General features: G+C 39.2%; 1 protein-coding gene across 1 annotated transcript; it reads left to right on the top strand.

The window, feature by feature from the left end:
- The first annotated feature begins 1932 nt into the window (after positions 1-1932).
- Positions 1933-14532, top strand: psmf1 (proteasome inhibitor subunit 1). The gene is made up of 7 exons (XM_044349918.1): positions 1933-2173; positions 3503-3655; positions 6051-6133; positions 6324-6524; positions 10307-10363; positions 11823-11984; positions 13637-14532. The coding sequence occupies exons 1-7, from the start codon at positions 2045-2047 to the stop codon at positions 13686-13688; spliced, it is 837 nt and encodes a 278-aa protein (XP_044205853.1). The 5' UTR covers positions 1933-2044; the 3' UTR covers positions 13689-14532.
- Positions 14533-15287: the final 755 nt, after the last annotated feature.

The raw sequence follows: 15287 nt of genomic DNA, 5'->3' as shown, positions 1-15287 counted from the left end.
TGATTCCAGCTTCTTAATGGTGAATATTTTCTGGTTTCTTTAGTCCCCCTATGACAGTGAACTGAATATCTTTGGGTTGTGGACTGTTGGTCGGGACAAAACAAGACATTTTATAGACCTAACGACTAACCTATTAATTGAGAAAATAATCAAGAGATTAATTGATAATGAAAATAATCTTTTTTATTTCCTTGCTGCATTGTTGAGGAGCTGAAACTTAACATCTTTACTCTCTTATACTTGTATAATGAGATGTAACAATAAAGGACGTCAACCTAAACTTGTATTGTTTTGTTTTGCTTGCTTGCTTGCTTGTTGTTTGTTTATTTCTTCTTCTTTTTATCTGTTTTTATTGATCTTTTATTTGAATTTGTCCTGATGTTCTGATTTCGTCATTTGCATGTAAAGCACTTTGAGCTGCAATCTTTGTATGAAATGTGTTATACAAATAAAGTTTTCATTATTAGTTATTGTTTGAAAGCATCTCCTTGGGCTCTGGGAAACAGTGATCGACATTTTCTCCATTTTCTGACATTTTATAGACCAAACTTTTATTGATTAATTGAGAGAATAATCAACAGATTAATTGATAATTAAAATAATCATTAGTTGCATCCCTAATACTATTGTTTATATTTTAAAATTAGAATTAAATTTACACTCTATTTCTTGAATTTGTGACTGTTGCTTGCTTCTATAGCTGAAGATTAATTTTTGCTCATCTTTTTTCTGTTAATACTAGTTGTTCATTTCTAACTCTTTGTTTTAAGTAAGTGACTCTCTCTACATTTGACATATTTTCACAAAGTCGGTAGAGAGAAACAGTGAGATCTTTCTCAATAAGCCACTGCATGGATTGCAGTTTTAGAAAGCGGAACTTAAATTCTGAGCATGTGTTCACTGCCGGACTCTTTACTTGTTGGATCAAAACACAATTGATACAGCTCTATAAAGTTAGAAACAATACACCACTGATTTTCCGCTGAGGATACTTTCCTTTTATTAAAACAAAACTCACTCAGATACTGTCTGTTTTTATCCACGGACACATTCAGGAGTCAAAGAGAAAGTATAGACGTGTAAAACAGGATACAGATATATCCTGGTTGAACAAAGGTTTCCAAAAATTAATGATGATCATACCACAAATTAAAAAAGATCAGTTAAACTGAATCAGGATTTTTCTGACCTTTTTAAAAAAATAAATAATCAAAAGTCCACAGAAAGTATAACTCAACACCTTTGCTGCTACTTCTACTACATCTACTGATAATTTAGCATTATCACAAATTGCAAATGTCAATTTGTGTGCAATAGTCGAATGAGTGGGTTGGGATTGAGATGGTGTCGGTGGGCCTGAAACTGAATAGAAAACAAATTGATCTTATTTAAAGTCGCCCTCCACTCAAAAAACATATTTTCTTCTTGTTCCTAGAGTTGAATGTCTGACCTTCACTGTGCAGAATGATGTATGTGCAGATTTTGTTTTCACATTCATCTGCTGAAAGTGGAAAGTTTCTCTGAGCTCACTGAAAATCCAATATTAAGGGGCAGGCCTACAATCATGAACCAATCGTGGTCCAATATTCAACTTACAGAAGTGTGATGTGGAAAGTTGAAGCCTCCAGTGCACAAACACTGAGAATGGACTTTACAGTGAGGTAGGAGACATCTTCTGTGAAGTATTAAACTTCTGAAATAAAATATATTTCCATATTCATAGACTGGAATTTTTAATGAGGGAGAAGGAGCAGAATCCATTTTAAGGATCTTAACGTGGTAATTATACTTTTTGTAGACACACAATATTGTTCCAAGCAGAGTACTTTTATATGTCTTAGTACATGTCTGGAGAGGATCTTTAACTTTGCATGAAATTGTTTTTGTTGTCAGCATATTTTTGACCCTTATTTTGAAAGCGGCAGACAGGAAGTGTCTACCGTTGCTGGCGTCTTGACGTCACGGTTTGACTGTCAAGACTTTCGTTTTCCCTTCTGCAACAACAAAACCAATGTTGACGTTATAGTTGCTGCAGATTAGAGACATGGCAGGCCTGGAGGTGTTGTACAGCTCTGTGGCCGGCAGCATCAGCTGTCCACAGGACGCAGTCGTGTGTTTCGTTCACTGGGAAATGATAAAGAGCGGATACAGGTGCATCGGCTCTGGAGACGAGGTGAGTTCAATCGGCTAACGTTAGCTAACAACAACCGAACGTAACGTCAACGCTTTATAACGTTACACCAAACCCCCTTTAAAATCCAGCAGTTTAACGCTTCCTTTGTCATTCGCCAGTACTGCAGTAACGTTAATTTGAGTTGCTACTTTTGGAGAAATTTGTGTATATTTATGATTCATGAATTACGACTAACTTTCGACAAGATATTAACTTTGAGAATCGGTTTTCACTGCTCGCTGAATGATATGGTGTTAATGAAGAAGGCCAGAAGTTGATCTAGATTTTCATTAAAATGTGCTGCTTTGTGTATCAAACATACGCCGAACTGAAGAATGGTTCTTAACTGTACATGTAAAGGATTTATAGTCTGTTTTTAGAGAAGTTATTCTCCTGTACTGCTCAGGAAGAGATTAAACAAGCCGGTTTTTCAATGGACTCTCGTATCATTAGTCGCTGACTCACTCTTTACTTGCTAATGAAAACCAGCTTCCTAAACCGGTTAGCTACGTAACCAACGTCAGTTATTGAACTGTAATAGGTTGCCATGTTTGCAACAAAAAAAACCTACCAAACAAATACCACCAGCTGCATATATGAAAAAAACAAACTTAACAGAACAAACAAACAAAAAAAACATACAAAACCAGTCAAGTACATCAATTTATTTTCCATTTGGAAGCTCAACCAGCAGTTTAAAAACTTAATTATCAAAAAGAGGGGAAAAAATAAAGAAGCTTCCCGTTGTAGTTAAAAAATATAACTATTAATATAACTATATATTTAGAGGATACAAAATTAGAACAACATAAATACACAGTATATGCATATAATCCTCTTGTCCTATATATAGTTCACCATGTTCTATGATATTTTAACTCCAACTCTCTCCCTGACTCAAAATATCCCACCCATGTTAAAAATCTAGCTTTTGCTCTTTATTCTCACTAATATCCTTTTCAAGAGTCTGCTGATACTTCAGTAGTTGTCTTTTAGTGGCTTTAAATATATATGCTTCTGCCATCATAATGATGATGTTATTCAGGTTTTGTCCTTCTTCGTTTGTAATCCCCAAATCCCCAAGCATTATAGATAAAGGACAGCCATAGAAATTTGAATAATAAATGCCATGTTATCTAATGCTGTCATTTAATGCTGTACCACTTGGGGTCAGTCCAACTTAAACATTACGGTTTTATTCCCATAGAAATTCTGATGAGCTTGTCATGATGATACACACTCTCACTGTCCTCTAACCTTCACTATCTTCCCTCTTTTTCTTTATCTCTCTGTTTTTCTGTATCAATCCCCCTCTCATCCCACCTCCAGCCCCGCAGCAGTGATAAGAAGTCAGAGCTGCTGCCTGCTGACTGGAGCAGCAACAAGGAGTTGTACAGTCTGAGATATAAAGCCAAAGACGGTGACATCCAGTTGCTGCTCAAAGCTATCGCTGTGGATTCCACCTTGATCTTCAACCTGATGGTAGGAACACAAATCTCTTCACAGACTGTACCCGATGTCGCCACTACCAGCTGTCAGTTTTAAAAGTTGGACTCCTGAAAGAATTGATTTAGGACCCTGCCGCTTTTTTCTTGCCTGCACTACAAGCTAATTCAGGGAAACAATTATATCAAACATCTACATCTAAATTAGTTGAACACTTGAGGATTTAGTGCACATCTCCTGCAGACAGATCTAAATCTGTTGAACTGTAAATTAACCAGAAACAGTGTTTACTGGTTTTCCTGAGGTTCAACATAATATTCTTGACTTGATCTCGTCTTCAAACAAACCTCAGCTGCGTCTGACTTTGGGACTTTCTTTGTTGGGAGTTCTATGTTGCCTGATTTTTAATCTCTATAAACAGATATCTCAATATGAATGCAGAATTTGGTACTGGGAGTGTTCTGGTTTCTGTTTGTAGTCTGAGTTGTATCGACCAATCACATTTGAGCGAGCTTTGGTTGCATGCAGGTAAACAGTCTGTGTGGAGAGCAAAAGAGGCAGAACGCATTGACCGAAATGCAATCTCAGAACCTGTCGGCTATCATCTGACGATGCTTTTTATTAGCTTTTTTAAAACGTATCTATGTTTATATGCATATATCTGTTTATAGAGATTAGCCAAAATGTCGTCTGGATCGTCTCAAGTTGCTAATCAAACTGTAAACAATGACAGGTGCAGGGAAGAGGAAGTCTTGGCCTGCATATCTGTTATCAGGTTATTCGTTGGCTACGCTGGAACTCCTGAAATATTGGCTGTTGCCCCCAGAGGCTAAACTGTTGTCAGACAGATAAATCGATGGGTCTTTAGATTGCCTGATTCTAGACGTTGCTTTACGCTGAATTTTCCCCAGAATTAGTTGTGTCTACTTGTGAGTGCTAGTGTTTTAGTACATGCTATGAAAACAAATCAAATGCAATCACCTGTATACGTTTCCTTTTATCATTTGTTGCACCTCTGAACACACCTGACAGCACTGTTGGGTGAGGACAGAGATGTGCTCTGTATCACCTGTAGTCAAACCAAACAGTGATGTCACAGTAGCGTACACCTGTACATCACTGCAGCAAGGTGAGAACTTGCTTTGACCACTGGAGGTCAGCAAAGACAAGATTTTCAGGTGTTAAGCTGCTCTTTAAAGATGCCCTGTCTAGTGTTCCTGTAAACAAACAAAAATTATTTTTACCTTGAATGTTACTCACCAAGAAACGCGTTGAATGCATTTCCTTCTTCATAAAACATTTGCAAAGCAGATTTTTATAAACATTTTAAAACCTGCATTGTTTACATCAATGTTTTCTTGCCGTCGTCTTCTTCTCTGCCTCTGCAGCCACATTGCTGAGTATCTTGGCATGTTGTCGCAGTCGATCAGTGGAATAGAGTGAAACCGTCGGCAGGATTGTGCATTGTGTCACCTGCACGTGTGTCTGTATGCGCATGCAAACAAACAAACAAAACAGCTCCATAAAGAGCCGAAGTCAAACCAGAACTTCCTGTATTTGTTAACATGCTAATAACTAAAAATCCAACCTTGGAGCTGAAGCTTTCTCAACAGTATGTCAGCTGGCTCGCTTCATATAAGGACGGGAGTTTTTTTTTTTAATTTTATATAATTTATTCAATATTAATGGTTTTTAGCGGCCTTTAACGAACATCATTTCCCATAAGCCCTAGATGTTCGCAAGCTAAATGTCACAGTTCAACAGAGGAGTCGAGTCCATGAGCGAGTGGAGGGGTTGTGGCGAGTTCAGACATGTCTGTAATAACAGCAGGACAGTCGGGTAGATTATAAATTAAAAAGCGCTGGAGAGTTTTATGGATATGTACCCGCGCTGCCATGCTTGTAGTTTTCTCATGGAAACTGTAGTTTTTTCTGCGCTCGCCATGTAATTGTTTAACTTTCTTAAAATCACCATCTATCTGACGTTTCTGCTGTGCTTATTTTATGTACTTTGTTGCTTTGCTGGCGCCTTTGATAAATAAAATCTACCCAACAGCGTCATCTCACTGTCGATCAGACTAACTGCTAGTTTTAAACTCAAGCTGTGTTTTCTTTAGTCTGTGGCCTATCAGGTCAATTAGATCTCCAACCTAACAGTAGTGATAAATGAGATGTTGTTTTCTACCTGGAAGTTACTGTAAACAAACATGTTGTTTCTATAGAGGTCAAAATCTTCACAGGGTACCTTTAATATTCATGGTCTGCTCAGTTTGGCCTCATATGTAGTCTGATGTCATTGGTTATTTTTGGCTCAGTAGCCTTTTTTGATTTGCTGAAACAACAAATCTATAACAGGTATTGATCTTTTTCTTGTATGTTTCTGTGTTTGTGTGTCTGTGTGTGTGTGTGTGTATATATGTGTGTTTGTGAAGAACTCCAGCACACAGCAGGTGTCGGACTTGACGGTGAACATCAGCGATCATGTGGATGCTGACCAGTTGCGCAACTTTGACAGGTTGGTGTGTGATTATTCATCGTCCGAGGACTAATTTTCACAATCACAGTGAGAAATACCAGCATTTATTCACTAGCGATGAAGAGCTGCGACCTCATCAACCAGATGTTTAAATAATGCAGTGAAGACAAACTGATCAAGAAGCTTAGTCGGCTTTATTTCCATAAAAATGATCTATCGTTGTTTTCAGTGTATTCAAGGACGCAGACAGTTTGTCAGAGAAGGTGAAGACTCAGCTGCTTCCCTCCCAGGACAGACCGAAGGGACAGAAGACGGAGAGGAAGAGTCGGAGGGATGAGGAGGAGGAGGAGCAGCAGAGACGAAGAGGAGAGGACAGCGACCCCCTCCGCATCCCCAACAGACATCCTCGCCAGGGAACACAGCCGCACTGGTCAGTAACGTCAGGAAGAAGAATATGTCTCTCTTTGTGTTTAACACACATTAAACTATATATAATTATCTTCTAAAAGCCACAATAGTAATTCCAGGTTAACTGCAGGTTTGTCTTAACATGCATTGATTTTAGTTTCCTTCAGAAAAAGCCTTTACAGGGTATTAAAAGTCTTAAATATTGTCTCTTGCCTGCTGTCTGCAGTAAAGTTGTCATTAAATATTTTTTGATTGTTGGCTGTCGGAAGATGTTCCTAATCTATAAACTACAAGTGAGACTGGTGCAACAACATCAGTCAGCACCATCAGACCTGCAGCAAACACCATCACTGCTGCAGCTTCAGTAGCTCAGAAGCTCATCGGCTCACAGCGGACGAGTCAAGATTTCAGCAAACATTTAATCCCGAGTGTGACAGAGAACAAAAACACTACAAACGTGCCAAGGACTTGATTTTGAAATGGTTTCCCACACATTCACACACAAATACACAACAACCGCCTCCTAACTCTCATCTCTCGCACGCACACACACAAACACGCACACACACACACCTCTCACGACATGCTGAGGTTGTGGTTTGTAGGAAGTCTAGACAGAGGAGCTGTTGGTCGACTACAACTGCAGAGAGTAAATGAGGACAGAGCAGTGTGGGTAGTGTGTGTGTGTGTGTGTGCGTGTGTGTGTGTGTGTGTGTGTGTGTGTGTGTGTGTGTGTGTGTGTGTGTGTGTGTGTGTGTGTGTGTAATGGTTGGGGGGGGGTTGCCACTGCAGTATCTATTCAATATTTACAGCAGGGAGAGAGTGAGTGAGGAAGTTTGGGCCAGAACTGTGTGTGCTTGTCTATCTTTGTGAGGACCGATTTGAGATTTAGGCCTTGAGAGAGTGAGGACGTTGTTGTCATGGTTGTTTGGGTTTGGTTTTAGGGTTCAGGTTAGAAGTGGATCTGTGTTTAGTTTAGGGGAAGGGTTGGGTTTAAGGCATGTAGTTGTCATATTGTAATGGCAAAGGAACATGTCACCCAGTGCAGCGGTGTGGAGCCAGAAGTGACCATATTTGGAAGAGAGGGTGGAGCTGACCCTAATGCTAGCTGCTAGCTGCTAGCTTGGTTAACACAGTGCATTTACAGTTCATAGTTAAATGTGATAATGCTAATGCTAATTTTGGCTAGCGAAAAACAAGCTTAAAAGAAAAATGTAGTGAGCAGCTGACTCCTTTGAGAGGCTTTTAGTATAACCGTATACTGAACAAGACTTTTTTTAGGCGACCAAAATGTTACAATCAACTTTCATGAACTGAAAACACACTGAAATAGCAACAGCTACGTCTATACTCCCACTCTAATCTGGGGTTACAATAGGTAACGTACGTAACCAACTTGTCGCCGTGGTAGTGACATGTCAATCACAATGTAGCCACACTTAAAGCATATCCTGCTTTATCATCTATTCATCATCCTTATTCATCATCTATTTACTCTAGATGGGACCATAACTTACAAAGTGAACATCATGCAGGCTTAGAGTGCAGGTTTAAGGCACTTCCGCATCGGCTTCACTTTTCAGACCCGGAGCTTGCCGCTTTGTTTGACGTAGCCTCTGGAGTGGCCAAAAATCGGCCGTGACGCAGCTTCCTGAAGCTGACCAATCAGGACAGAGTGGGCTCATCAGGAGGCGGGGCCTTAAAGAGACAGGAGCTAAAACGGCCTGTTTCAGACAGAGGCTGAACTGAGGGGATGCAGAAAGGGCCAGTATAAGATAAATAAGGAGTTTTTAACTGGAAATCATGCAAAGATATTCCAGTAGAGCCCCAGAATAAAAAATATAGACCTGGAAATGTGCAGAATATGTCTCATTTAAGGTTCAGGTAAAGAGCTAGAGAATGCATTATGTCAATGAGGGTCCTCATAAGGATAGACGTACAACCAGGTGTGTGTGTGTGTGTGTGTGTGTGTGAGCTGCAGGTCAGATACACTCCTTTTCACTTCTTGTCTCATCTGCCTCCCCTCCTCCTCCTCCTCTCCTCCCCCTCCGTCCGCTTAGCTGTGACCAGATCAGATGAGATGTGAGGTGATGTCAGCACTTTATCGACCTCGCTGCTGTCGCCTCCTTGTCCTCAGAGAGAGACTCAGAGAGAGAGAGAGAGAGAGAGAGAGAGAGAGAGAGAGAGAGAGAGAGACGGGGAGAGAGACGGGGAGAGGGAGCAGATCAAAACAATGACAGATGGAGAGAAAGTAAACCAAAATCTGACAGTGTGAGGAAAGTCGTAATGGGAGAGAAAATAAGAAAAACAGTTAAGAGGCAGAGAAGAGGGAGAGAAAGGACGAAGGAGCGATAGAGATACAGAGAGACAAGGAGACAAGGAATGATGAATGAGAAAGCAAAACCTGAGTCAGGGCTGCGGAGAGCTGAAAGTGTGAGAAACAGGCAGGAGACAGAGAGGAGGAGATGGGATCTGGACAGCGATAAAAGACATTTCTTCTTTTAGTGCTACTTTTATGTACTTTGCTCTATTTTATTGACAATTTAATAGTTTTATTCTATTCTAATATAACATATTTTAATATATTGTCTGTGTGTGTGGCGTGTAGGCGGCTATAACTGCTTTTCATTATGCAAACCTGAATAGTGTCATGACATTAAAACAACCTTGAACATTGAAAAGATGAAGCGACAGGAAAGATCCAGAACATCTGAAGGCAGGTTGGATCAGATACAAAGAAAGACGACACAGTTACAAAAGAGCTTCTGCTACAGTGTTTTTCATCCATCCATTTATTTAGTTAATTAGTTCATTAGGAATATAATTATATTATTAGCATTAAAAACAATACAGTACAGGACGAACATCAGAGACACAAAATGAACAAACAACCTGATTTAAAATACATAAATACTGAACAATAAAGAGTTTTTTTTAAATGGGAGAAGTGCCAGATGTTCATCCATTGGAACAAAAACAAATCCAATAGAAAGTAAACTCAAGCCTGACTGTGATTAATTATGAATAACTGCAATGATGAGTCAATGAGAATGAATCACCAGCTATTTTTATAATCTATTAACAGTTCTGAGTCATTTTTTTTTGAAGAAAAAAAGATTTATTTCTCTGATTAAAGCCTCTCAAATGTGAATATTTTCTGGTTTCTTTAATCTTCTATGACAGTAAACTGAATATCTGTTGGTCGAGACAAAACAAGACATTTTATAGACCAAACGACCTATTAATGGAGAAAATAATCGTTAGCTGCAGCCCTAATGGGATGATTAATGGGTGAAAGTCATTTATAATGTGGAGGTTTACATCAAAATAAACTTTAAAGCTACTTTAATCTAAATATGTTGTTAATGTATTAAATGATGTGTAATTCGTTGGTCGTGGTTCGTAGTGATAAACATACAGAGAGTTATCAGCGACTCTGCAGACTCCTCTCGGCTTTAACGGAGCTTTTATAGCCACTTTCAGCTCATTGTTTATCTGTCCGGCTGCAACTTTACTGTTTCGGTTCACTCTCAGTTCACAGACACAGTTAGCTGCAGACTAGCTGGTGAACATAGTGGAGACATTTAAGCAGCTAAAGAGCCAGATATTCCCCTCGGGAGTCGGTAGAGAGCAAAAATAGAGCTAAAAGAGAGTGAATACTGGACTTATAGTCACCAGGAGGACAGAAACACGACTCCATGATTATGAGAATGAAGGATAACGTTGCTCTGAATGTGTGTGTGTGTGCAGGTTGGAAAGACACATTTATATACAGTTTGTTATCTGTGTGTGTGTGTGTTTCAGGCCCGACCCCATGGTTCCTCCGTTCGCAGCCGGAGGTGCAGATCTGGATCCTTTCGGGTGAGTCTCTCTCTCTCTCTCTCTCTCTCTTGTCCGTCCCCTCATGATAAATCCTACAAATGATTTTATGGAAGTCATTTTCAGATATGTATTTAAGCATCAGTCTGGTTTTGTTCTAATCTGGGATTTTGGGGGATAAAGAGTCAGTCTACCACAGTAACACACAGACAGACAGACAGACAGACAGACAGCAGCGGATTACTGGCGCTTGTCCAGACTCCCCTCCGCCAGCTAAATATGAAGCACAAACATCAGAGCTTCAGGAGGCGCACTGCGGGGGGAAAATACCGAACCAAAGCAATCCAGCAGCACACGCTGAGTCTGTGTTTAGTCTCTCCATTAATGTTTCATCAATTTAAGCTTATTTATTGACCTTAAACAGACTTTGCAATTGAAGTGTGGTCACGCCGAGGCTCTTTTTAAATCACAGAACGGTCAAGGTTGATTTAAACTGTAACGGATATTGATTGTTTGTAGATGATTTATTCACAGTGAAGTGGAAAAAAAAGAGACTTCTTTCTCACCTACTTAGTGAGTTTTATTTTCTTTAATTTTAATGGTAAAATATCACTAATTTAACTCAAAACTTCAGCAATAAAAGCATCACAGAGGTTTTAACGATCCTACACCAGGGTCTGGGTGAATACTCATAAAACCGTTCAATGCACACGTAGTTCGGCTCAAGTTTAATCACCGTTCTTAAATTCATCCGCTACCCAACCTGTAACCATGGCAACATGAAAGAGCACAGCTGTCAAAGCTTTCTCGTTATGAAGTTTTGACGAATGAGACGCACCAGAGGAAAAAGAAATGGAGAAGAAGAAAAGAAAGAAACGAGGAACGTCCGACACCCGAAGAGCTTAAAATGATAGAAGAAGAGAAGAATGAGATTAATACAACTTTCTCTTTCTCTACCAAAAACAAAACAGCACTGATGTGGAGACAAACTCTGTGGTTATGCTTAATAACACCTTATGTGAATTTTATGCCTTGTTGTCATGACAACAGTAAGCTCTTGCTTCATAACCTTTCGATTTTGAGCACAAAACTTTCACCAAAAATGTGCGAATGCTTTAATGTTATAATGTTGGCGAGTGACCATAATATAAGCAGGATAATAGACTTAAACGGTTTTAAGGCTTCTCGTCTCGTCTTAAATCCGTTTAACGCACACCTACTCATTGATTATCTTCCTCCATCAAATAAAACTCTGGCTGATATGTTATCGGTTTGATTTTTTGAGAAGTATCAGTGTCCTGCCAATAATCAGACAGTCATGAAACTGAAATTAAGAGGAAAAAGTGTGTGAAAGAAAGAGAGAAACACATTTCCTTCTCTTAAGTCCTCCCTCCACTCTCTCTCTCTCTCTCTCTCTCCCTCCCTCTCTCTCTCTCTCTCTCTCTCTCTCTCTCTCTCTCTCTCTCTCTCTCTCTCTCTCTCTCTCTCTCTGACCTCGCAGGTCTCGCGGCGGTGGCGGGATGATCGTTGACCCGTTGAGGTCGGGGTATCCTCGCTCTGGTTTCGACCCCTCCAGCGGGATACCAGACATCCTGCCTCCCGGAGCCGTTCCCCCCGGAGCCCGCTTCGACCCGTTCGGACCCGTCGGACGACACAGGCCAGGGTGAGACGCGCACACACACACACACACACGTCTCTTTGTCCATTTGAAGGATAAGTTCACAATTCTTCAAGTCTGTCTTAAAATTAAACACACATGCTCATATGTACATTATGACACTGACATACTGACGCTGAAGAGATCCTTCCCAACATGAAAATCCACAGTCCTCATCCTCGTCTGAAGCCCACATGAGGCTGAGTTAGTCAAATAAAGTGTATTTCTTTAAAAGTTAAGGTAATTTTAGTGTGAATTTAGTGAGCACTCATAGAACTACATAGAACTGTGTTTAAAAAATGAGTACAAACTGTTCAAAAATGATTAAAATAAACACCTCATCGTACCAGAGGAAATGTGATTACTTGCACATTAAAATAAATCAATCAAACCAATGTGCATCCATCATCGTGTAGTTAAAATGATCTAGTTAATTAATTCAGTAACAGTTTATATAGCCTACGCTTCCAAACCCTGCACAACCAACTGCATTATCACTTTGCAAAACTCAATATGCAGGCAGTGAAGCGGCACCGTAGGCAGCAGCCACGTAGACGAGTCTTATTTTTGTAATAGTTTATGTGGCTACAAAGATGGAGTCTGTGTAGCAGATAACCTGCTCCGCCCCGTCTACGTGACTCAAGGTGTCCGTGCCTGGTGTATTTCAGCCGTAGACCTCTGCTGTTGTCCATGAAGTATTAAAAACACATAAATGAGCCACACTGCTGCACTGGGTGACACTTCTTCATCATCATGTCTCTTCATTATGAAGAGTTTGGTCATGTTAGTTTGTATAGAAATGGCTCCAGATACTAAAAACAGTGATCAAGTTTTCACTCTCAGGAGAGCAGTTCTGTGTAAACACGGTTCTGTTTACAGCTTCATCAGGAGAAAGGAGACTGTCGTGTCCTCACACAGACAGCTGCTCTGATGACTTGTCCTCCTGTCCTGTGCACGAGCATGAATGCCCCCTGCTGATTGGCTGGGATAGTGTCGTGTGGATCAGTCCGAGCCACTTTATGTGTATGAACACCGGATTTTTTTTTCAGAGCACATACAGAACAGACAGCTAGCGGACTGTGAGGAGGCAAAGATTATTAATCTTGTCTGTTGTCTTGACTAAACTTTTCTCTGCAAGCTTTTGTTTGTACTCAACCAAAGATCATTTGTGAGGGAAGAAGCTCCACTCTGAAGGTTTCTTTAGTTCCAACAGAGCGAGACGTTTTCTCCTCAGATGATGTCATCTTCTGTGGTCACATTCTCCAGTCAAACTTTCATTCATATATCAATAATTTAAGATAATCAACTTAATAGTTTTGAATGAGGACCTTCAGTATTTGACACAAGAAAAATAAATCATGTTAAATCTTGGTCACACCATTTATTTGAATGTGTTAATTTAATCAACACTGCATATCTTCTGCTGCTCTGTATATATTGTAATTATTTTTACTGAGCATCTTTTGCACAAAAACTGATTTCAGGATGAATTAAGCTCCGTTTTATCTCAATTTCAGGTTGTAGTTTGTGTGCACTGAGTAGCTGTGTCTTTTAGATAAATATAAGTATTGGATTATCAAATAACCTGATCAGTACATCCCTAAAAAATGAATATACACCAGTAATAACATTACCATGTGTCTGTGTTTATTTTTTAGGCCGGATCCAGACCACATGCCACCACCCGGCTATGATGACATGTTCATGTAGTAACCAGCAATGTCTCCTGCTTTTCTACTTCCTGTTTGCTACTCACAACGACATCCTGTCTACTAGCCAATAGGAGGCAGGGGAGAAAGTTGTCATCTTCACCTCCTTCAGGGTTGGGTTTGATCTAGTTTAGTTGCCTGAAAATAATATTTTTGCCTTTTTTTATTTTGAGAAGTTAGAGTAAGTTGTTTTTCTAATCGTTCATTTCATACAACTAATGTGTAACTTTTGTAGAACTGGCGTTAAATATACATCAACAGATCAGACAAACTGTCTAATGTAAAATATGTTTTTTGATGTCAAACTGACAGAATAAAAGCTCTTTTTTTTGTATTACAAGTTAAAACACAACATCAAACTAGAATAAATTGACCGATTAAATTACTCATCTAATCTCATATTTTGTCTCGTTTACTGGCGTCTGAAAATCTGGAAATTGTGTATTGCGAAGCGTTGAGTTAACGTTTAAAAACAGGCGAGTAGAGTCGAGTTGAGTCGGTACCACGTAGAGGAAATGACGTAGTGAGACGGCATCTGGTCTGTTGAATCTTTTATTTCTCTCCAAAAGAAAAACCCTCTTTCCTCTGGTTCCTGATCGATAGAAGAAAGACGAGATAGTTTGTTTAGATTCTCATGATCCCATTGAACTGCATCCTGTAGTTTATATTTATTCATAGAAGAGAACGATTCCTTGAATTTTCTTGTATTTCTGTTGTGGATACATTGGAAAGTTTGAAATATTAGAAATCTGTACAGTTTGTTTGGACTGTTGTTGATTGAACAACACAGTTGATGAAGTGTATCTCCTGCAAAAACATCTAATAAAAATCTTACCTGACATTCAGGGCCGTGTTGTTGTTGTTGTCGTCATATTTCATGGCAGTGAAAGAAAAAGACGCTGAAATGTGAGTCTTGAAGGTAAAACTTAACATATTTTATGTCAACTACTCTGTAGTTCAGTTTCTTTTAATTAGGACATATAAAATATCACTTTTTAGAACCAAATATCACTGAAAGTCATCCACAATTTCATACAAAACATGTTTTTCCACTTACCTGTAGTGCATCTAGTCATGCTTTTAGCTTTGTTCATATTTCCTGAAGTTTTGAAACATCCTGAGACGTCTGCTGCTACCCATTACTGACAGTTAAATAATCAGAAAATGACTTTTGAAAAACACAGCTTACTTTCCAACAGTTTTCATTTGGAGTTACTGAACTTTTTTAAGCAAAGGTAGAAAAAATCTGAAAAAATCTACAACAAGTTTTCTTTCTCTAGCAACACAAGACATAAACACACAAAAAAGACAAAATCCCTCCGTTTCCTCTCTGGGTTACAAAATGACCTGAACTACAGATGCTAAAGTCAGCAGTGGAAGAAGTACTTAGATACTTTACTGAAGTAAAAGTACTAATACATCAATGTAAAAATACTCCATTACAACTAAAGTCCTGCATGAAAAATCCTACAACGGTGAAACTACAGTAGTATTAGCAGTGAAATGTAGTTAAAGTATTGCAGTAAACTGACTGATCTATTATTATATATGACATCATTAGATTATTAATAGTGAAGAATCAGTGTTAGAGCAGCATGTT

This window comes from Thunnus albacares, chromosome 4 (genome assembly GCF_914725855.1).
Source record: "Thunnus albacares chromosome 4, fThuAlb1.1, whole genome shotgun sequence".
NCBI lineage: Eukaryota > Metazoa > Chordata > Actinopteri > Scombriformes > Scombridae > Thunnus > Thunnus albacares.
Note: the sequence above shows the minus strand (reverse complement) of the source record. Positions and strands in the feature narration are given on the sequence as shown.